Raw genomic sequence first — 19,897 nt, 5'->3', positions numbered from 1 at the left:
GTGCTCCTGCCAGCACAGCCGGCCAGCGGCTCGAGGGGGCGGCAGAGCTCAGCTTTCAGGAGCCAGGCCAGGCCAGGACAGATGCCTCCCGTCCAGAGAAGTCCGCATCTGCCTGGGCCTCCTTCCCTTGGAGCAAAGTGGGGTGGCCCTAGGGGAGTGATTTGGGGCCACAGGTGGGCAGGAAAGAGGCTTGGGAGGTGGGAGACAGCCTGCAGCTCTGCGATAAGACAGTGGGGTGAGGAGAGCAGGGCCCGTCCGGCAGCCCCGTGTCCTTGGAGGTGGCCGTGGTACCAGGACCATGGTCCTCCTCGGCACTGGGCAGAGCTGGCTGGGAGAAGGCCGACCTCCCTGCCAGGGCCCTTCAGGACTTTGGGGAGGGCCCCTGGCAGCAGGGCAGGGAGGGTGCCGCAGCGGCGTGTGCTCCTGCGAGCCGCGATCTCAGCTGGAGCGCGAGAGTGGCAGTGGCTGTGATGCTGAGAAGGTCGGGCCAAGCTCCTGCTGGCGGGAGGTGCCTCCCTGCCACCCCTACCCACCTGCCTCCCCTACCCGCCTGCCTCCCCTTCTCCTCAGGCCACTTCCCTGCCCTTCCTGGGTCTGGGTGACACCGGGGCCTCGCACCGCTTCAGGGACCCCCTGCTGGGCGCTGACTTGTGAAGACCAGAGCAGCCTCTCTGTGCCCCAGCTCTTGGTCTCCTTATTCCCCTCCCCCAGGTGCGCAGGCAGAGGGGGGCGGGCGGAATCCTGGAGGAGGCGCTGGGCCTGGCTGGGGTCCTGCCGCCCGGCAGTGGGGGGCCCCCAGGAGCCGGCTGAGCCGCGGCTGCCCCGCCCCCGCATGGCCACCTCACCCCGCTCCCACCGCGCCTGGAGCTTCACAGACGTGATCTCATCCAGCCGCTGGGACCCCCGGGGAGGTGGGCCGGGGTGGAGGGGCGGGGCGAGGGGGTTGCTTGGCCTTTACAGAAGCCACCCCTCCACTTTGATTTGAGCCGTTGGGAGAAACTGAGGCCGGGCAGCTGCTCAGGCAGAGGATGCAGCCACCCACCCTTCCCCTGCCTGTGGCCATGTTTGTCGGGAAAGTGTGTCAGGCTGAGGGGTCAGGGTGGCCGTCAACTCTGGCGGAGGAGCCGCCCTCTGCTGTCCCTTTCCCGTGCCCGTGGTGCTGGCCTGGGGCCGTCCCCCGCAAGGCCTCCACTGGGGTCTGGAGTCTGGGGCGGGGGTGCAGCCTTGCCGGCTCCCCGGTGCCCACGACCCTGCCTGGGCTGTGAGTTCGGTTCCCGCAGGGATGCAGCCGGGCCTGTCTGCGTCCAGAGCCCGTGGTCCCCTCTGCTCTCGCGCCAAGCGCCGTTAATGGCTTCTCCTAGCTACTGAACCGGCAGCTGCCTCCAGCGCTGGCGGCCTCCCGCTCCTCCGGGCCGCCCCCGCCCCCGCGTCCTGGCCCCGCGTACTCAGGCTTGCGTCGCTGCTGGCAGTGCGGCCTCGGCTCAGGTTTCCCGGCGAGTGAACGGCCCTCCCCACGCTGCTTGTGGAGGGCGCCCAGGCCTGCAGACCGCCCCAATCTCCCTGGCGGCCGTCCACCCCCGCGGCCGCCTGCATGCCTGCCTCCCAGGGGGCTGCTGACTGTGCTGAGGCTGGCCCTTGGGTCTGGTCCCTTTCCACCGAGGAGGGAAACGGGCGCGCCCTGCTACCCAGGCTGTGGGTGGGTGTGTGTAGCCTGACTGCTGCGTGCCCCTTGGCCAGCTTGAAGGCCCTCCTAGGCCTGGCCTGCTGCACTCGGTTGTCCTGTTTGGGAGAGGAGAGACGCTGGGGTCAGTGAGGAGGGGCAGGGAAGCCAGGGCCCTCATGGGGCACCTGGGGCTCTCTGATGAAGCAGGCCCGGGCAGTGGCTGGCAGGTGGGTGTGGCTTTTCGAAGCCGCGTTCTCCTGCTTGTGGGCTGCAAGGGTGGTGGAGGCCCTGGCCTGCTGTGCCCACTCGGGGCCAGCGTCCTTGGCAGCTAGAACCTGGGTGGGCAGGTGGGGGTTCTCTACCGGGTTCTGGCAGAGGCTTTGTCCTGGGGCTTGCAGAGCAGCCTGTGGAGCGGAGCTGGGGAAGGCATTGGAGGGCAAGGCCTGTCGGGCAGGTGGTGACGGCTACAGGCTCTGGGCCTTCTGGGGAGGTTGGCTGTGGAGAGCTGGGTCTGGGTGTGTGTCCCAAGGCTGGGGTTGTTCTGCAGGGGATGGGAGTCCCAGGTGCGTGTGTGTGCATGGATCAGGACTGGGGGAAAAGTCTCCAGAATGAGATTTTGGAGGTGTCCAGAGTTGGGGGCTGAGCGGGTGTGGACCTCTGGAGCCCTGTTCCCACCTCACCTGGAAGCTGCAGCTCTGAGTTGTGGGACTCGGAGCAGGCCGAGGAGTGGTGAGCACTGGGAGGTGTCGGGGGTTGTTGGGGGTGTCATGCCCCAAGCCTGTGCCCCACCCCCAGCATCCTGCAGGAGTTTCTGGGAGCCCCTGCTTATGAGACACCAGGCATTGGGGTGCTCTGCCTGAGAACAGCCATTGTCCCTGGGCCATTCCCAGCAGAGACTGAGGCAGGCCAGGTCTGGAGGAACCCCTGGGTCAGTAGTGGCCTCTCTCTAGCCTGCAGACCCCCAGGGGGTGACTTGCTGCCCTCCCAGCTGTGGAGGTGCCAGGACGCCTGGGTCAGCAGTGGCTTCTCTCCAGTGGTGGAGGTGCCGGGAGGAGGCCGAGCTGTGTGCCCAGCCTCTGGAAGGGCAGATGTGTGGTTGGCGGGAGCAGGGCCAGAGGTGAGGGCCTCTGGGCTGGCGGCTTCTCCTGCCTGGGACCCCACCTTGGGCTGGGGTCCGCTCAGCTGGTTTGGACTTTGAGGAGGAGACCAAGCAGGGCCTGGCTTTCTCCCCTCTGGCCCCGGCGCCAGGGCCCAGCACCCCTGCTGGAACCTTCAGTAGGGTGAGATGCAGCAGGTGAGCCTCCTGCCCTGGCCTTGCCCTGAGCAGTTTGACAGATAAAACCCTGAGGAAGAGGAGGAGGAGGAGGCGGTGACGGCCTCATGTCGCACAGGAAGGCCGTGTGGCGCTCAGACAGGCGGGCGTTTTGTGCAGGGGAGCGGCGAGTGCTGAACACTGCTCGCATTGTAATCGGAGAGGGGCTGGGGAAGAGAGACGGAGCGAGGGCGGCTGACCCCACGCTCCCGGGGGACAGGTGGGAGAGGCGGAACGAGGAGAGAGTGAAGGATTCCAGAGGTGGGCCGGCTTCCTCTCTCGCAGACAGACACGGGAGGAGGCGGGCAGCGGGCCAGCCCCATACCTGCAGTTCCAATCTGTGGTCCTGACAGCTGCAGCCACTTTGGGGAGGGGGAGGGAGGGGGCTCATCGAGAGCGGAAAAATCCCAGCCGACACATCAGCCGGTTGCGGCCTGTGTCCGGTGCAGTCTGGGCTGGGGGCCTGTCCTTGGGGCTGGCGGCCCCCGGGAGAGCCCTGATGCTGGGTCTGCGTGTGCCCCCGGCCGGCCGGGCTCTCAGGGCCTGACCCAGAGGGTCACATGTGTTTCCTGGCAGCCCACAGGTGCTGCGCAGGGCGGGGCGGGCGGTGGGCGCAGGCAGCCCTGATGAATCATGTGTCCCGCCAGCAGCTCGTTCCCCAGGCCGGGGACAGGAGCTGACAGCTGAGGCCCAGCAGAACGTTTCCAGCCCAGCTCGGCTCACAGGGGCGGCTGCTGGCCCAGGGTGCAGGCTGGGGCCCCTTCCGTCCCAGCTGCCTCTGTGGGGCACAGGCAGAGGGAGCCCTGGGTCTCTGTGGAGGTGAGGCCAGCACTCTGGGAAGGGAGCCAGGGGCTGTGGTGGGCAGGGGGCACCTGCCACTCCTCTGCCTGGCGGCTGTGAGCTGCGAGTGGATTCGGGTGGGCCACCGCGGGCCTGGGGGGTCAGCCCACGCCACCCCCGGTCTGGTTTGAATTTCTGGAGCAGTGGAGGGTGACGGAGTGTTCCTCCCCCGCCCCTCCCTTCTTGCTGGCTGGCGGGCCGGGCCCTCGGCCGCTGCTACCGGTGCAGCTCAGGGAGCGGCTGGGCTGGCTGCCCAGGCCTGAGGCTGGCCAAGCTGCAGCCGCGGTCGGAGTCAGGCCTGCAGCGGAGGGCCTGGCTGTGAGTACTGCACCCCAACCAGCCGGGCCCTGGGGATCCTTTCAGCTCTGAGGCCTCCGGGTGGCTGTTCCCTGTTCCCTTCTGGCCTCGTTAGACACCCCAAACTCTGACCCCAGTCCACGGGGGCTCTGACGTCCTTTCCCCAGCACTCCCTCTTGACCCTGCCCAGACCTCCCTACCCAGGCCCACACCTTCCCACCTGCTCACGTCTGGCCTCCTGCATTCCCGCTCCCAGCTGGCTCTGCCCTGTCCTTGGTGCCGGCCGCCGAGGCCCCGCACCTGCCTGCTCAGGCCAGCAGCCCCTGGTGTCCCCGCCCTGGGGACTTTCAGTATCTTCCATCAGATTTGTCCCCAACACTGACCGGCCACTGAGGTAGGGGGTTGATGTAGAGTTTTGCAACCCCCACCAGGCCCAGGTCTGGAAATGGGAGGCCTGGAGGTGAGGAGCAGGTGGGCCATGGACCCTCCCTACAGATGTACACCCAGTGCCCAGTGGAGGGAGGGCTGATGTGGGCGCCACGGGCCTTAGGGTGCTATGCGGAGTGCCGGTCTTGGCCATGCTCCTGGGTCCACCCTGCTCCTCACTCACCAGCGCCTTGGTGCCTGGGAGGGTGGCGGGGCGGGGGTGTGAGGAAAGCTCCCGAGAAGGGAAGGGGCTGCCTCAGCCCCTCGCTGCATCCCCATGTCCCCCGGGCCCTGGCTCCCCGGCGGGTGGGGGCCTCTGCAGTGACTGAGCTTGTCCTCTCCTCCCTCCCTCTGGCCAGCTGTGGGCTCCTGCAGGATTAGGGAGAGGAAATTTGGGGTTGGGTTTCTCTCTGAACGAAACCTGCCGTTGCGACTTTTTATCCTGTTATATTTCTATCAGATTGGACGCAGCCCCCCTCTAGCCCTTAATGGCTCTGGCTTTGAGAATTTCCTCCAAAATTACACCACTGCTTCCTGCTCTGCCGTTCCCTGGAGCCTGTCTTTGCAGAGGAGGGGCAGTCCTGGGCCAGCCCTGCACTGATGCCCACGTGGGCCACAGCACCTGGTCTGCTCCGGCGGGGGTGCGTCCGTGCCTGTGCTAGGGAGGGAACTGTGGCCAGCTGCCGCCCTGACGCCCGCACCTGGCACCGTCAGCCATTGTCCACCCAGCCGGAAGTTAGGCTGTGGCCTGGCAGGGTTGGGGGGACGTGGTCCACACAGCACCGCCTGCCTTTCTTCTCTCTGTGCCCACTGAGCTCACACCACTGAACGGTAATTGTCACCTGCAGGGTTTTAATGGCCGGCCAGCTGTGCGCAGAGCTGTGGGGGCTCAACCCACCTCCTGTGGTGGGTGGGGTCTTCAGGGGGCTGGGTGGGACGTGGTGGTGGGAGGAGGATGGCCAGGGGTCCTCCTTCCCGTGTGGGCAGAGCTTCCAGGGGCCAAATGGCCCTGGTGCATGAGGAGACGCCCCTCTCTCCAGTCAAGACTCGTGGAGGCACAGCGCCCACTGCCCTTGCTGGGGCTGGGAGCCCACCCCCTCTGCCGGGCAGCACAGCTTGCTTCACTCCTTGTGACCACTCCTTGGAGCTCCGAGGCCAGATGCAGCACCCTCCTCACCCTCAGGGCCCCTGGGTGCCTGGCAGGCCCGAGAGTGGGGTACCCCTGCCCTGCTGCTGCCTCCCTGTCCCTGCCTTATGGCGTATCTGCCTTGTGCCTCACCCTCCCCATCTTCTGCCATGCAGCTCCTCCCCCACCCTCTCTCCCTGCGTGGCTCTCTCATCCCCACCCTGCAGCTTCCCAATAGGAGGCTCTGTGGGTGAGCTAAGCCTGTCCTCACCGCCTCAGCCCAGGGAGGGGTGGCCCTGAGCCTGTAAAGTGGGGGCTTCCCAGGGAGCTGGGGTACTTGGCCCAAGGAGGATGGGACCACCAAGGGTGGGAATGGAGGCTCAGGCTGGGGGTGAATTCTGAACCTCTCATGAGGACAGTTGGCCTCCATACTTGGAAGATACTGTTTTGTTTTTAATTATACAAAATTTTCAGACTTTATATTATCATATCAAAAACACAAGACGCCAACACACAGTGGCCGGAAGAAAAGCCAGCGCAGAAAGTTCCAGTGGGCCCGGGCAGGTGCTGGGGCCAGCGCAGAGTCCCGCTGCCGGCGCCTGTCTGTACGTCCATCTGTCCCTCGGCCCCGCTTGCAGCTAGGGCTAGCCTGGGGCATGCTTGTGGCGGGCCTTGCCCAGCTCAGGTCCAAGGTGGGGGCTGTCTGCGGTCACCCCGGGTGTTCACCTCCCCCAGCAGCGTCTGCCTCCTGGCTGCTGCCGGACACCTCCTAACTGCGAATCGCTGTCTTTCTGTCGCGGTCCTTGCTCTGCAGAGGGGAGGGAGGAGTGTCAGGCCCCAGCAGAGTCCAGCGCCAATCTGCGCCTCTCCGGCCTCCCTGCTGGGTGCCATCTCAGGTGGCCAGCACCAAGGCACCTCCTTCCCGGCTCTCCCCAGCTTCCCTCAAGCGTTTTGGGGAGGGGAGCATACTGCTGCACAGCCGAAATTGTAAAATTAAATTTCCCAGATGTTCAGGCCCCAGGAGCTCGCGCGTGCTGTCTGGAGAGGAAATGGGGATTGGGAAAAGCCGTGCCGTATTTTCTCCCTGCTCACCCTGCTTTTCCGGTGCCACCAAGCACAGCAGGAGCTGTAAATCACAGCTGGCCAGCGGCTCCTGCAGGGCCCTCATCCCCAGCCCCCACGCCTCCTGCCAGCCTCTGCCTTCGTGTCCCATGGCCCACATCTCGGGCAGCCCTACAGGACCTGGTGTCTTGGTGTGCAGCCTAGGTAGGGGACGGACAGCAGGTGCCCAAGGTGGCTTTGGCCAGTGGTGGGCCGCAGGGCCTGAGACCCCGGGGTCCTTCCTCTCTTGCCTTGCAGCCTCTTTCTGAACTCAGCTCTTTTCACTCCACCCTTCAGCTTGCTGAAAAGGGAAGCTTCTGGTCCAGCTCCCCAGCCTCCCCGCCCTGGGTGGGCCCCTGTGGGCATCCCTAGCTGTTACCCTCATGCATCTCCCTGGGGGTGACTCCACACCCCACTGGGAGCCGGGTGTCCTAGGGCTGCCCTGGAGAGGAGCCCCAAGAGAAGGCCCCAGCCCCCGGCAGACCTGTGTTACAGGTGTGCCTGCCTGTGCCCTGTTGGGGAGCCCTGCCCGCGTGGCCTCGCCGCCTCTGCCTGGCAGGTGTGGGCTGAGGGGCGCGTTGGAGGCCCCCTCGGCGCCCCACGGCCCGTGCTCACCAACTTTCTCTGGTTGCTGAGGCAGAAGGTGCAGATCTGTTTGGGCTGGGTGTTCTCGCCGTCGCGGGCGGGAGGCGGCGGGGGCGGTGGCGGGGGGCTGCCGGCGCGCGCCGCGTGGAAGAAGGCGGGCCCGGAGTGGCAGGGCTGTCCGTCGCCGCAGGCCTCGCCTGCCAGCAGCACGTTGCCCAGGTGCGAGATGTAGCTGGAGGCCAGGCGTAGCGTCTCGATCTTGGAGAGCTTGCGGTCGGCGGGCTCGGTGGGGATCAGCGTGCGAAGCGCCGTGAAGGCCGTGTTCACGCTGTTGGTGCGGTCCCGCTCGCGCGCGTTCGCCGTGTGCCGCTGCCGGGGCTCACGGCCTGGCCGGCCCCCCGGCCCCCCGCCCCCGGCCCGTCGGCCCCCCGCCCTCCGCCGGGCGCCCTGGAGGCCGCAGCGCGCCGCGTGCACGCGACAGGGTTTCTCGTCGGAGCCCGAGCTGTCGCTGCCGCGGTCCTCGTCCTCCGACAGCGGGCTCACCTCGGGGTACAGGTAGCGGCCCGGCGGTGCCGGGCGCAGCGTGGCGAAGGACATGGGGCCGGCGGGGGCGCGGCGTCAGCTCTGTCGCGCGCTGCTCATGCCGCCTCCTGCGGCCACCGCGGGCCTCGCGGGCCGGCCGGGGCGAGGTGCAGGGTCTCGGCTGCGCCCCGCGGTGGCAGCTGCCGGGCGCCGCGCGCACATGTGCGTCCCGGGCTGGAGCGGGGCCCCGAGCCGCGCCTTTATAGCGGCGTCCCGGCCCCTCCCCCGCGCACGCCCCGCCCCTCCCAGCCTGGAGGCTCCTCGAGCAGCGCCCGCCGCACCCCCTGGCCTTCTGTGGCCACGCTTGGTTGGGGGCGGGGGGGTCTTTGGGGCATCGTTCTGTCTCTGGGGATGCGGAGGAAGCGGGAGGTTGCTTCTGGGCTGTGGTTACTCGGGGCCCCAAGACTGCAGTGCCCCCTTCCCCGGGAGAGGGGAGGAAGGTCAGCGGGACCCACCACCCCGTTTTCTCCCGTGGCACAACTGAGTTAACCCAGCCGCCCTGGCCCTGCTGCTTGACCGCACCCTGTCTGTCTCTGCCTCCCATGTGCGCCAGCGCCTGCTTGTGCCAGGCTGTGTGCAGGGGGCGGGCACAGGCGAGTATTCAGGGGCCTAGAGCTCAGTCTCTGCCTGTCTGTCCTGCACCTGCCTCTCCAGGCTTGGCACAGACTGTGCCTCCTGCTAGACTCTGGCCAGGTCCCCTGTTCCTGTGCTGTGTGGACCTCTCACCCCGTGGGTCTCCTTCTTGCCCCCTCCTCCTTCCCCTGTTCCTCTCCAGGGCCGCCAGGCCCCTCAGGAAACACACACATACCCCCATTATCCAGTTTGGGGATGGCCCCTTTTCTCCATGGGGAGAAGAAGGAAGGACCCTCAGCAGGGGACAGGGCCCAAGGGGTCCCTCCTGCGGCAGGGACCCCACAGGCTCCCAGCTGTGCTCTGTCTTGCCTGGGCCCCTCCCCGTGGCTACTGTTGCAGGAAGCAGCCGCCTGGGCAGCGGTCCCCAGGCTGGAAGGAGCGAGGGTGGCGGCTGGCAGGGGCTGCAACCAGGAATGTGTGTCCAGGAGCGTGGCTGTTCTGCCTGTGGAGGGGCCGAGGGCAGATGGTGGGGGGCCCCCGCAGAGAGGTCTTGGCTTCTGCCTCTCTGTGGAGTGGGTCAGTTGGGGTCTTCCCTGAGTCCTCATCTGACAGCTGCCCACTTCTGCCTAAGGCCCCTGCCAGGGGAGGGAGCCCGCGGGTGATGAGGTCATCCCTGTCTGTGGCTGCCCAGAGCCCTGGCCAAGGAATCCAGTGAGGGGGAGCTCTGGGGTTGGCACCACTTCAGTGGAAAATGTGAAGGTGCAGCTCCGGCGCCTCCGAGGGCGGGGGTGGGGGCAGCGTGGCCGCCGTGCCACGTCAGACCCCAGGGCTGGGGAAAGGGCGTAGGTCAGGGCCAGTGACCTCCGGCCACTTGAGGCTGGGCCTGCACTCACCCTGCAACCTCCTCACCTGCTCCCCTGGGCGGCCCGAAGAGGGGCTGGGCCTTGTAGGGTCAGATGCTGACATGGTGACCCCCGGCCGCAGGACATCCGGAACACGGTGGGCAACGTGCCCTTGGAGTGGTACGACAACTTCCCCCATGTGGGCTACGACCTGGATGGCAGGCGCATCTACAAGCCCCTGCGGACCCGGGATGAGCTGGACCAGTTCCTGGACAAGATGGACGACCCTGACTACTGGTGAGGGCCGGCGGGCGGGGCCAGCAGCCGGGGGGGCCCGAGGGATGGGGCAGGGCTGGCGGGGTCTGACTGGCGGTCTCCAGGCGCACTGTGCAGGACCCGATGACAGGGCAGGACCTGAGGCTGACAGATGAGCAGGTGGCCCTGGTGCGGCGGCTGCAGAGTGGCCAGTTTGGGGACATGGGCTTCAACCCCTATGAGGTAGGTGGCAGCAGGTGGCCCTGTTGGGGGGGGTCCTGGAGGCACGAGCAGGGCCTCAGCCACTCTGGCCCACACGCCCACATCTTTTCCCCCAGCCGGCTGTCGACTTCTTCAGCGGGGACGTCATGATCCACCCGGTGACCAACCGCCCGGCCGACAAGCGCAGCTTCATCCCCTCCCTGGTGGAGAAGGAGAAGGTGGGGCCCCGTGCCCCTGGGGCTTGGCCTGGGCTGCCTGCCCCACGCTGCTTGTCCTGACCCGGCTGTCTGTGCAGGTCTCTCGCATGGTGCACGCCATCAAGATGGGCTGGATCCAGCCTCGCCGGCCCCGAGACCCCACCCCCAGCTTCTATGACCTGTGGGCCCAGGAGGACCCCAACGCCGTGCTGGGGCGCCACAAGATGCACGTGCCTGCACCCAAGCTGGCCCTGCCAGGCCACGCCGAGTCGTACAACCCACCCCCTGAATACCTTCTCAGCGAGGAGGAGGTGGGCCTGCATCCTGGGGGGTTGGGGCCCTGTCCCCATGCTCCCCTGTGACCCTCCCCACCCGTCTCGGTCTCCACAGCGCTTGGTGTGGGAACAGCAGGAGCCGGGTGAGAGGAAGCTGAGCTTTTTGCCACGCAAGTTCCCGAGCCTGCGGGCTGTGCCTGCCTACGGACGCTTCATCCAGGAACGCTTCGAGCGCTGCCTTGACCTGTACCTGTGCCCACGGCAGCGCAAGATGAGGGTGTGTGGGGGCGGCACACCGGGGGACGGCACAGGGGGCAAAGCTGACCTGGCGTTCTCCTGCCAAGATGAGGGTGTGTGGGGGCGGCACACTGGGAGGTGGCACAGGGGGCAAGGCTGACCTGGCGTTCTCCTGCTCCAGGTGAATGTAGACCCTGAGGACCTCATCCCCAAGCTGCCTCGGCCGAGGGACCTGCAGCCCTTCCCCACGTGCCAGGCCCTGGTAAGTGGAGACTAGGGGGCTGGGGTTGTACCCTCTGAGTCTGGCTCCTCACCGCCACCTCCTCCTCCTCAGGTCTACAGGGGCCACAGTGACCTTGTCCGGTGCCTCAGTGTCTCTCCTGGGGGCCAGTGGCTGGTTTCAGGTGGGTCCAAGCTGGGGGCAGCCTTGAGCTGTAGGGGCAGGTGGGATGGCCAGGTGCTGAGAGCTGCCTCTTCTGCATCCAGGCTCTGACGACGGTTCCCTGCGGTTCTGGGAGGTGGCCACTGCCCGCTGTGTGAGGACTGTGCCCGTGGGGGGCGTGGTGAAGAGTGTGGCCTGGAACCCCAGCCCCGCTGTCTGCCTGGTGGCTGCGGCTGTGTAAGTGGAGGCCCTGGAGGCTGGGGAGCCAGGGGTGGCACTGTGCTTAGGGGCTCTGTCTGGGCCTGGCTCACAGGGAGGACTCGGTGCTGCTGCTGAACCCAGCTCTGGGGGACCGGCTGGTGGCGGGCAGCACAGATCAGCTGTTGAGCGCCTTCGTCCCGCCTGAGGAGCCCCCCTTGCAGCCAGCCCGCTGGCTGGAGGCCTCAGAGGAGGAGCGCCAAGTGGGCCTGCGGCTGCGGGTCTGCCACAGCAAGGTGCGTGGGGTGCGCTGGGGGTGAGGCTGCAGTGGGAGGGGCCTGGCTCAGCCAATCAGCCAGCCTTGCCCTTCTGCAGCCAGTGACGCAGGTGACCTGGCATGGGCGTGGGGACTACCTGGCCGTGGTGCTGGCCACCCAAGGCCACACCCAGGTGCTGATTCACCAGCTGAGCCGTCGTCGCAGCCAGAGCCCGTTCCGCCGCAGCCACGGACAGGTGCAGCGAGTGGCCTTCCACCCTGCCCGGCCCTTCTTGTTGGTGGCATCCCAGCGCAGCGTCCGCCTCTACCACCTGCTGCGCCAGGAGCTCACCAAGAAGCTGATGCCCAACTGCAAGTGGGTGTCCAGCCTGGCAGTGCACCCTGCAGGTGAGGGGGGGGGGGCGGTGCACCCTGCAGGTGAGGGGTGCAGGTGAGGAGTGGGGTGGCGGTGTGCCCTGTAGATGAGGGGGGCAGGTAAGGGGTTGGGGGGCGGTGCGCCCTGTAGATGAGGGGTGCAGGTGAGGGGTTGGGGGGGCGGTGCACCCTGTAGATGAGGGGTGCAGGTGAGGGGTTGGGGGGGCGGTGCGCCCTGTGGATGAGGGGTGCAGGTGAGGAGTAGGGGAGCGGTGCACCCTGCAGGTGTGAGAACACCTGCATCACAGCCTTTGGCCCTAGGTGACAACGTCATCTGTGGGAGCTACGACAGCAAGCTGGTGTGGTTTGACCTGGATCTTTCCACCAAGCCATACAGGATGCTGAGGTGAGGAGAGCTGAGGGTGGAGGCGGCCAGCAGAGCCCCTCCCTCGAGCCTGAGCCTGCCTTCAACCTGGTTCCCTTCTCCCAGACACCACAAGAAGGCTCTGCGGGCTGTGGCCTTCCACCCCCGGTACCCACTCTTCGCATCAGGCTCGGACGACGGCAGCGTCATTGTCTGCCATGGCATGGTGTACAAGTGAGTGCTGACCCTGCCTGGCCCCCTCCCCAGGGCAGTAGTGTCTGTCCATGTCCTGAGCCCTCCTCGTCCCCACAGTGACCTTCTGCAGAACCCCCTGCTGGTGCCCGTCAAGGTGCTGAAGGGACACGCACTGACACGAGACCTGGGAGTGCTGGACGTCGTCTTCCACCCCACCCAGCCGTGGGTCTTCTCCTCGGGGGCAGACGGGACCATCCGCCTCTTCACCTAGCTGTCCCGCCTACGTGAGGCCGGGGCGGTTGTGCTGGAGTCAATAGAGCCTTACCCTGCGCTGCCTGGTGCTCCCACCTTCTTGAATTGGGGTTGCCAACAAAGCCGCCCCCACCACAGCGCCGAGCCTTCCCCTCACTCAATTTTGCAAAAACAGTGGGGATAACACACCCAGCCCGGGGCACCCTCTGGCCCATCCTCTAAGAGGCCGCGGCACTGCATCCTGTCAGTCACTCGCTGGGGGCAGATGAGTTTATTGGGCACACAGACTCCCACACCCTGTCTGGCCTCACTGAGGGGCTGCGGTTTGGTCCCTGGCAGGGCCTGTTCTGGGGCCAGGCCCCTCCAGCTGTGTGCCCGGGCTGGGGTCCTCGGGAGGCCCTGTCTTGGAGCTCAGGCACAGGTCTGGGTGCGTACTCCTTGCTGGGGGTGCTGGCTGGAGCCTCAGGCGAGCTTCACCAAGCGGCCCAGGGCCTCAGCAGCCCTGGTCCGCACCTCGGGGGCCGGGTCCTTCAGCAGGATCTGGAGCGCTGGGGGCAGAGGGAGGGGCTGCCTGGGGGGCTGTGACCTCGGCATGCCCAAGCCTGCGCGTGGGCCACGCTCTCCTGACAGCCTCTGCTGGGAGGCTCAGGAGCCAACGGAAAGATAGTTTTTCCTTTTTTAGTGTTTTTTAAGCTCTTTTGGAACAGTTAAGAAGTTTCCGTGAATTACTAGAGACGATGAGGTCACCAGTGACAGGGAAAAAATCCTGAAATCCAGGAAAATCACTTAGTCCCTGCGGGTGCCTACAGGGTCAGCAGGGCCCAGCGGAGGGGCCCCGTGGAGGGGGTGCTCACCCGAAATGAGCTGATCCAGGTCCACCTGCGGCTGCTGCCTGGGCTCCGCGTGCAGCACCAGGAACCCTGTGAAGTGGGGGCATCAGGCAGGGCTGCTGGGCGGCCTGGGGGCGGGGCAGGGGGTGCTGCTCACCAGTGAACAGTGGTGCAGCAGCTCGGACGTCCTCCCAGCTGCTCTTGAAGTAGAACAGGCAGGTGGTCAGCAGGCGGCCCAGGAGGTCTGGGAAATGGTGCATCTGGGGAGAGGCCTGGTCAGCGCTGCCTGGCCCCGCCCCATACCTGGCCCCGCCCCACCTGACCCCGCCCCTCACCAGGTGCTTGCAGGTGGTGTTGAGGAACTCCCCGAAGTGCAGGGCCCGTCCCTCCTGCAGGTGTTTCTGGAAAGCGGCTGAGAGGTCTTCACACGCCAGGTTGGGGCCACACATGCGCAGGGCAAACCTGCAGGCCTAAGGGATGCGGCACTGAGGCCGAGTCCAGTTGAGGCCACTCACCCCATTCCACCCACCCCCTGGCTACTCACGCTGGCCACGGCGGCCTGAGGGTCCTGCAGGTGCAGCAGCAGGGGCGCCAGCCCGCCCACCACCTGGTCCAGGAAGACGTCCTCACAGTCTCCATGGCAGACTTGGTTAAGGTGCCCAAAGAGGCGGATGGATGCTGTCCGGAACTCCATCTTCTCCTGGGAAGGACATGCAGCATATGGCTCCTCACAGGCTGTGGGTGTCCTTGCCTGACACAGGCCAGGAAACCCCCTGACGGGTGGGGGCTTGATGGGTGGGGACTGCCAGGCCCAGCAAAGCAGCACCCCTGCAGGTCTGTGCTCTCCACGGTCACCGGGCCGCGGTGGGAGAGACAGGGAGAAGGGTGGGGCTGGGGCTAAAGCTCAGAGCAAGAGGCAGGAAGGGCTGGGGTCCCCTCCCCTCCCTACCCCTCCCCGCCCCGCCTACACTGTCGAAGAAAGGCCGGATGCGGATGGCCACGTGCAGCAGCCCGGAGCGCAGGTCCCAGGCCTCCACCAGGTGCACCAGCCTTGCAAGGCCCAGCATGGCCTCCAGGGCCACCGGGCTGTGAGGGCTGTCCCCGTCGTCCAGCCCGCCAATCATGGCTGTGAGGAGCTGGGGGCCGTGGGCTCGCACCTGAGGACACCCTACACTCAGCCTGGGCCCCAGAGTTATCGTCTGCCACCCCACAAGACAGGGTGACCTCCATGCACAGCCCCCCACCCACGCTGCCTGGGCCCCAGAGGGACTGGTGGCCACCCCACCTTGTCAGGGCAGCCGGAGGCCAGGTTGGCCAGGCCGCGGAGCACCAGCCTTCGCACACTGGTGCATGTGTCCTTCTGGCGAGCCACCAGGCTCTCCAGCAGCGAGTCCAAGAGCATCAGGTCGTTGGCCACGTTGCTGTTCAGCAGCTGCAGGCAGAGGTTCTGTGGCTTCCCCCTCCCCGCTGACCCCAGGGCCCAACCCACCAGCCCAGGCCCAGAACACGCCGGTGTGGCAGACAGAGGTGGTGGACCTACTCCCTGGGTCTCAGATCAGTGGCAACCCTCCCTGTTGTGCGGCTGGGGCCTGCTCTGTCGCTCACCCTGCTCTCCTGCACGGCCTTGGGCAAGATGTTGGCATCTTTGGCCACAAGGGCCAAGACGACATTGCCAAGGGCACCTGGGGCCCCAGGGACCAGCCCTGTCCAGCTACAGATGGACCCAGCAGGACTTGGGGATACAGGCTGCAGGAAGCCTGGGTCGTCCTCTCACCAGACACAGGGGGTGTCCCTGGGCGGGACTGAGTTCTGGCATGGGGGAGGAGGTGGCTAGCATCCACGTCCCCTCCTCGCAGGCTGTGGTCGAGGGGGCCTTTTAGGGATAAGAAAAGGGCATCCCAGGCCTGTCCTGAGCAGAAGCCCCACCCTGGTGCCCAGCAACCCTCCCTGGAACGGCCTACCTCGGCCAGGAAGGCGGTGGTGGTCACCCTCTGGTTCTCATATGCACTGCTGTGTGTGCAAGCCAGCGCCTTCAGCACCAGGGGGAGCCGGGGCCCTGCGTGCTCAGCCATGGCCCTGGGAAAGGGGGCCGCTGAGGGTGCAGGGGCTGTTGATGTGCTGCACCCTACCCAGGCACCTTCCACCCTGCACAGCCCTGGTCCACTCCACCACCAGCTACCAGGTTCTGGGAGTTCTTGGTCTCAGAGATGCCTCCCAACTTGCCTTGCCAGGCCTCTGCACGGGTCCCTCCCCACCCCTGCCCAGAGACCAAATAGGCAGGAGCTCAGGCTGCCACTGGCCTGACACACATGGGGCTCCCACCTGATCCTGGTCACGTCCTGGGCCCCAGAGATATTGTGGAGCCCAGCTAGTGCTGGAGCCACAGTGGGCTGGGCCCGCTCAGCTCACCTGGCCAACCTGGTGGCCCCCTCCTCATGCCCCGCCGAGGTCCTGAGCAGCTCCCAGCCTCCCTCTAGGTCCATGCGCTGTGCCACGTCCTCGCTGCCACTGCGGAGCAGCACGGCCCGCAGGGTGTCCACTGCAGAGCTGCAGGATTGCCAGGGTGCTCAGCTGGTGGGGCACACACACCCACCTCCCTTCCTAATGAGCCCCTGATGTCTGCACCCAACGTGTGCTGCCCACCTGGTGCCTAGCCCTATCCCTGCTAGAGCCACCCTCCAGGAAGCAGGCTCTGGAGGGCCCCCCATTTTCCCCACCCAACGCAAGGATGCAGATGTTGGCTTGGAGGTGAGCTAGTAGCAAGGTCAGCCTGTGGCCACCCGGCCACCAGCCTGAGAGCTGAGCACAGGCAAAGCCCTCTGGCTGCACCTGCCTGCCTTTCTGGACACCCAGATGCTGCTGGGCACCCACACCACAGGCACCCCGTCCCTGGGCCTGTTCCTGCCTGGAACTTTGGGCTCTCACACCTGTACCCCAGGAGACTCCATAGCCCTCTGGGAGGCGGACAGACCCCGATCCACTCCCAGTGTTGGCTGAGGGAGGCTGGCTGGCAAGTGAGCAGGAGGATGGTACCAAGAGCTGGAGGGGCTGCAGGGGTGCTGAAGAGCAGGTGCCGTGGGGTCAACCTGGCCAACTCTCCGCCTCTCCTGACTCCCCAGAGCCCCACCAGGCAAGCACCTTGCCCTCTGGTCTCCCTGGCAGTGGGAGGCAGGCCTAGGACTCAGGCCAGAAACTGGCAGGGAGAGTCTGATGTTGAAGCTAATGTCAGGCCGGGCGTGGTGGCTCAAGCCTGTAATCCCAGCACTTTGGGAGGCCGAGACGGGCGGATCACGAGGTCAGGAGATCGAGACCATCCTGGCTAACACCGTGAAACCCCGTCTCTACTAAAAATACAAAAAACTAGCCGGGCGAGGTGGCGGGCGCCTGTAGTCCCAGCTACTCGGGAGGCTGAGGCAGGAGAATGGCCTAAACCCGGGAGGCGGAGCTTGCAGTGAGCTGAGATCCGGCCACTGCACTCCAGCCCGCGCTACAGAGCAAGACTCCGTCTCAAAAAAAAAAAAGAAGCTAATGCCGGGTCCAGCTTGAGCCTGGCATTGACCATCAGCTCAGATGAGCCCTTCCCTGCTGAGGCTGCCCCACTCCTGGCTGCCAGTGGGTGGGGCATAGCGTGCAACCCAACAGGCAAGGTCTGGGGCAGAGGATGCCCAGCACCAGCGTCCCCACCCAGCAGGACCCTCCCTTGCAACTTCACAGCCCCCTGCCATGTGCTTTCCGGTGCCCACTGCACCTCACACTTAGACTCTCACTGCCTTTGGACCTCTGCCCCCACAAGGCTTTGTCTTCAGGAGCACCTGGCCCAAAAGCAGACAACCCCTGAGCAGCATGGGCCATGTGGTGACCGCTGGTTGTGGTGACAGTGCCACTGCCCTGGTCACCTCCTGCCATGTGTCCCAAAGGCCCCCTGGTGTGCCGGGGTGGGCCTAGCAGGGAGCAAGTGGCCACTCCAAACTGGGGGCCAGGCCCTGCTCGCCTGGATGGTGTGAGAGGCCCTCATGCAGGGGGGATCTAGGAGGAGGGTGTGGTGGGCACAGGAGCATGGGACAAGCTTGTTAGAGATCTGGTGATGGGTTCCATGAGGCTTCTGGGCAGTTGGGCACACAGGGCCAGTGATGCCGGCAGGACTGAGGCAGCCTGAGAGCTGGACAGGGGCTGTAGGAGCTGAGAGCCATGGGGGTCTTGGAAGCCCAGGAAGGAGGTGCTGGGGGCCTGCTCCCAGTCTACCACTGTCCCCATGGGTGTGCCTGGGTGGTCTGGTGCTGACCAACAGCAGGGCCAGCCCATCACACGGCCCCTGATGAGTGTCCCCAGGCTTCTCTCTCTCAGGGGTTCCCTCCCCAAGGTAGGACATGCTAGAAGGCAGCTCTGGGTGAGACGGGAGTCCCATGGTTCCAGTGTTAGGCCCTGATCTTTGAGCCCAGGTAGCCGGGGTGCCAAGGGGACTTCCAGCCCTGGGAACAGCACTGACCACAGGCAGAGGAGAGCACACCAGTCACCACAGTTCCTGGGAGATGCCCTTGACACGTACAGGCCGGACCAGCCACAGTCGGAGGGAGGACGCACAGGGCCACAGTTCAGCTGGGCCTCATGGTCTGAGCCAGGGCCCAGCTTGAGTGCAGCTCTGCCTCCAGCTCCACACCCTGCTCCAGGCCTTGAGGCTTGCAAGGCGCCATCTGGACCAGGGGCTGCACTCCAGGCTGCAAATGGCGCAGGCGCAGCAATTCACAACCAACTTTGACAAATCTAACGGGAAGCATGTGTTTGGCTCAGAAATGTGTTAGTGATTTAGATGAGGGTGCCTCCCTTGCTTGTGTGCCCAGGACATTTAAGAATGTGGCACCCACAAGGGTCTGACCCACTGGAGGACAGCCTGTAGGCCAGGCTCTGCAGTCGTCCCGTGGAGGGGTACCTGGGGGTGGTCGTGGGGCCTGCAGAGGCACTGACTCGCAGCAGGCCAGGCTCAGGGGCTGGTGACTGCCCCATCCCATTGACATTTTCCACTCAGTTTGCTAGGGGCAGAGCAGCCCTGGCAGCTGGCCCCACTGGGGTTTACGAGCTGGCCTGTGGTGGAGCAGCCTGTGGTGCTGGGGCAGGGGGAGGGGGGTGAAGTGAGGCTGTCCCCCTGGTGTGTCCTGGCCAAGGTGCACACCCAAACCTGGGCACCTGGGTGGGACGGAACCAGAGCCCTCCTGGGCAGGCAGGGCATGGCGGCCCAGCATTCACATGGGCTGGTGGTCCTGGGGTCAGGCCACACAGCCACGCCTGCCCAGGGTGTCAGCTTCCTCTGTGCTATGGCCCCAGGCAGGTGTGTAGGACCTGAAATGCTGTCATGTCGGGCACCTTGGCAGCTCTCATGCGTGGAGCTGTGAGCACATGCCAGAGGCCCCTCTGCTGGGGCAGTTTCAGGGACAAAGCTGGTCCTGCCATGGTTGGCCCCAGCCTATACCCCAAAGACTCCCCACAACTCCACTCCCAAGAGATGGCACCACCCTGATCCTGCCTGAGCTGCCACGCGAAGCCCCCATCACCTGCGTGTGTTCAGCACCGCTGCGCAGACTGCCCGCAAAGGCGAGGAGGGAGGCCTTCACAGCCAGTGTGAGAAGGGTGGCCATGGATGTCACCACTGACGGCTCAGCCCTGCACCTGGGTGAGGCGCCAGTTCCCTGGGAGCAGAGTCACTCCCACGCTCCCCATGGTTCAGATCTGCCACCCGCCCCCACCATGCACATGCGTGCACACACATGCCTGTGCTTGCAAATTAGTACTGGGGGTGGGAAGTGGGGACCCAGATACCTGCAGGGTTCCAGGTTCCTGGCGGCTAGGGCTGGACTGGCACCCCTCCTTTCCTGGGCCTGCAGGTTCCGGGGCAGCTGGACACCCACAGTGCAGCTGACACGCAGCAGAAGTGCCACGAACAGCTGGGGGTAGAGCTCTAGCACCGCGGGCCCCGCTGCAGGCGTGGACAGGACCTCGAATAGCGCACAGGTAGCCTGGGGGAGATGTCACCACAGGGCCATGCCTCCCTCCAGGCCACACGAGATCTGAGCCCGCACCCTGTGTGCTCCCATGCATCCCATGGGCGGAGCCCCAGGGAGCTGCAACACAGGAAGGGCGAGGCACACCGCTGCATGGCTTGGCCCTCAGGGGTAGAGGCAGGACACGGACAGAAGGGCAGCCAGCCTTCACAGGACAGACCTCAGGCCATCTGTTCTCAGCTCCTCAGAAGGGAGGAGGAGGGAATTCTCACAGCTGCTTTACTGCTTAAAACATTGCCAAGCTGGGTTTATTTTTTTTCCGCAGGATAAAACATGAAGTGGTCTCCCCTGGGGGCCCACACCTGTGAGGCCTTTACGAGCCTGAGCTCAGAGCTCCCGGCCTGGTGCTGCCGCCAGGTGCCCGTGGGGTGGCGTCCAGGCCACCTCGTTGAGAGGCCTCCCCCTGGGCACCCAGGCAAGCGGGGCAGGGACAGAGTGTCAGCGTGGCTCCGAGAGCCC

At 65.9% G+C, this 19,897-nt stretch overlaps 3 protein-coding genes across 45 annotated transcripts in view; 1 reads left to right on the top strand and 2 right to left on the bottom strand.

Annotated features, from left to right (window-relative positions):
* The window catches only part of BOP1 (BOP1 ribosomal biogenesis factor), a 30,107-nt gene extending 17,469 nt beyond the window's left edge, over window positions 1-12,638 (top strand). Inside the window, exons 4-16 of the mRNA XM_015455374.3 lie at window positions 9,490-9,644; window positions 9,728-9,845; window positions 9,941-10,042; window positions 10,120-10,332; window positions 10,412-10,573; window positions 10,715-10,795; window positions 10,868-10,937; window positions 11,020-11,152; window positions 11,229-11,409; window positions 11,489-11,777; window positions 12,066-12,150; window positions 12,235-12,342; window positions 12,421-12,638. Coding sequence (XP_015310860.3) covers window positions 9,490-9,644; window positions 9,728-9,845; window positions 9,941-10,042; window positions 10,120-10,332; window positions 10,412-10,573; window positions 10,715-10,795; window positions 10,868-10,937; window positions 11,020-11,152; window positions 11,229-11,409; window positions 11,489-11,777; window positions 12,066-12,150; window positions 12,235-12,342; window positions 12,421-12,574 — 1,851 coding nt within the window. The 3' untranslated portion in view covers window positions 12,575-12,638. The remainder of the gene's footprint in view (window positions 1-9,489; window positions 9,645-9,727; window positions 9,846-9,940; window positions 10,043-10,119; window positions 10,333-10,411; window positions 10,574-10,714; window positions 10,796-10,867; window positions 10,938-11,019; window positions 11,153-11,228; window positions 11,410-11,488; window positions 11,778-12,065; window positions 12,151-12,234; window positions 12,343-12,420) is intronic.
* On the bottom strand, window positions 6,110-8,108 carry SCX (scleraxis bHLH transcription factor). Its single transcript, XM_045398903.2, has 2 exons — window positions 7,381-8,108; window positions 6,110-6,472 (listed from the first exon to the last, which is right to left on the bottom strand). Exons 1-2 carry the CDS (start codon window positions 7,945-7,947, stop codon window positions 6,434-6,436), a joined length of 606 nt encoding a protein of 201 aa, XP_045254838.1. The 5' UTR covers window positions 7,948-8,108; the 3' UTR covers window positions 6,110-6,433.
* A 173-nt stretch (window positions 12,639-12,811) lies between the features above and the next one.
* MROH1 (maestro heat like repeat family member 1) overlaps window positions 12,812-19,897 on the bottom strand; it is a 118,697-nt gene continuing 111,611 nt past the window's right edge. For 17 of the 43 annotated variants that reach the window (XM_065519850.2, XM_073999758.1, XM_005564333.5 and 14 more), the window contains 9 exons: window positions 19,197-19,393; window positions 15,795-15,932; window positions 15,347-15,461; window positions 14,671-14,817; window positions 14,354-14,542; window positions 13,930-14,085; window positions 13,721-13,855; window positions 13,410-13,645; window positions 12,812-13,103 (listed from right to left, as the gene is read on the bottom strand). In XM_065519850.2, coding sequence (XP_065375922.1) covers window positions 13,049-13,103; window positions 13,410-13,645; window positions 13,721-13,855; window positions 13,930-14,085; window positions 14,354-14,542; window positions 14,671-14,817; window positions 15,347-15,461; window positions 15,795-15,932; window positions 19,197-19,393 — 1,368 coding nt within the window. In that variant the 3' untranslated portion in view covers window positions 12,812-13,048. Of the gene's footprint in view, window positions 13,104-13,409; window positions 13,646-13,720; window positions 13,856-13,929; window positions 14,086-14,353; window positions 14,543-14,670; window positions 14,818-15,346; window positions 15,478-15,794; window positions 15,933-19,196; window positions 19,394-19,897 lie in introns of those variants that run through there. The other 26 variants (XM_005564336.5, XM_015455367.4, XM_065519852.2 and 23 more) reach the window with 10 other exon arrangements.

Source organism: Macaca fascicularis, chromosome 8 (assembly GCF_037993035.2).
Source record: "Macaca fascicularis isolate 582-1 chromosome 8, T2T-MFA8v1.1".
NCBI classification, from domain to species: domain Eukaryota; kingdom Metazoa; phylum Chordata; class Mammalia; order Primates; family Cercopithecidae; genus Macaca; species Macaca fascicularis.
The sequence above is the reverse complement of the archived record's forward strand: the minus strand, read 5'-3'. Positions and strand labels throughout refer to the sequence as shown.

Excerpts from the sequence above, each read along its gene's own strand:
- SCX (XM_045398903.2), bottom strand. The coding sequence starts at position 7,947 with ATGTCCTTCGCCACGCTGCGCCCGGCACCGCCGGGCCGCTACCTGTAC. Across the intron at positions 6,473-7,380 it reads TCAGCAACCAGAGAAAGTTG|AGCAAGGACCGCGACAGAAA; the intron begins GTGAGCACGGGC and ends TCCCCTCTGCAG.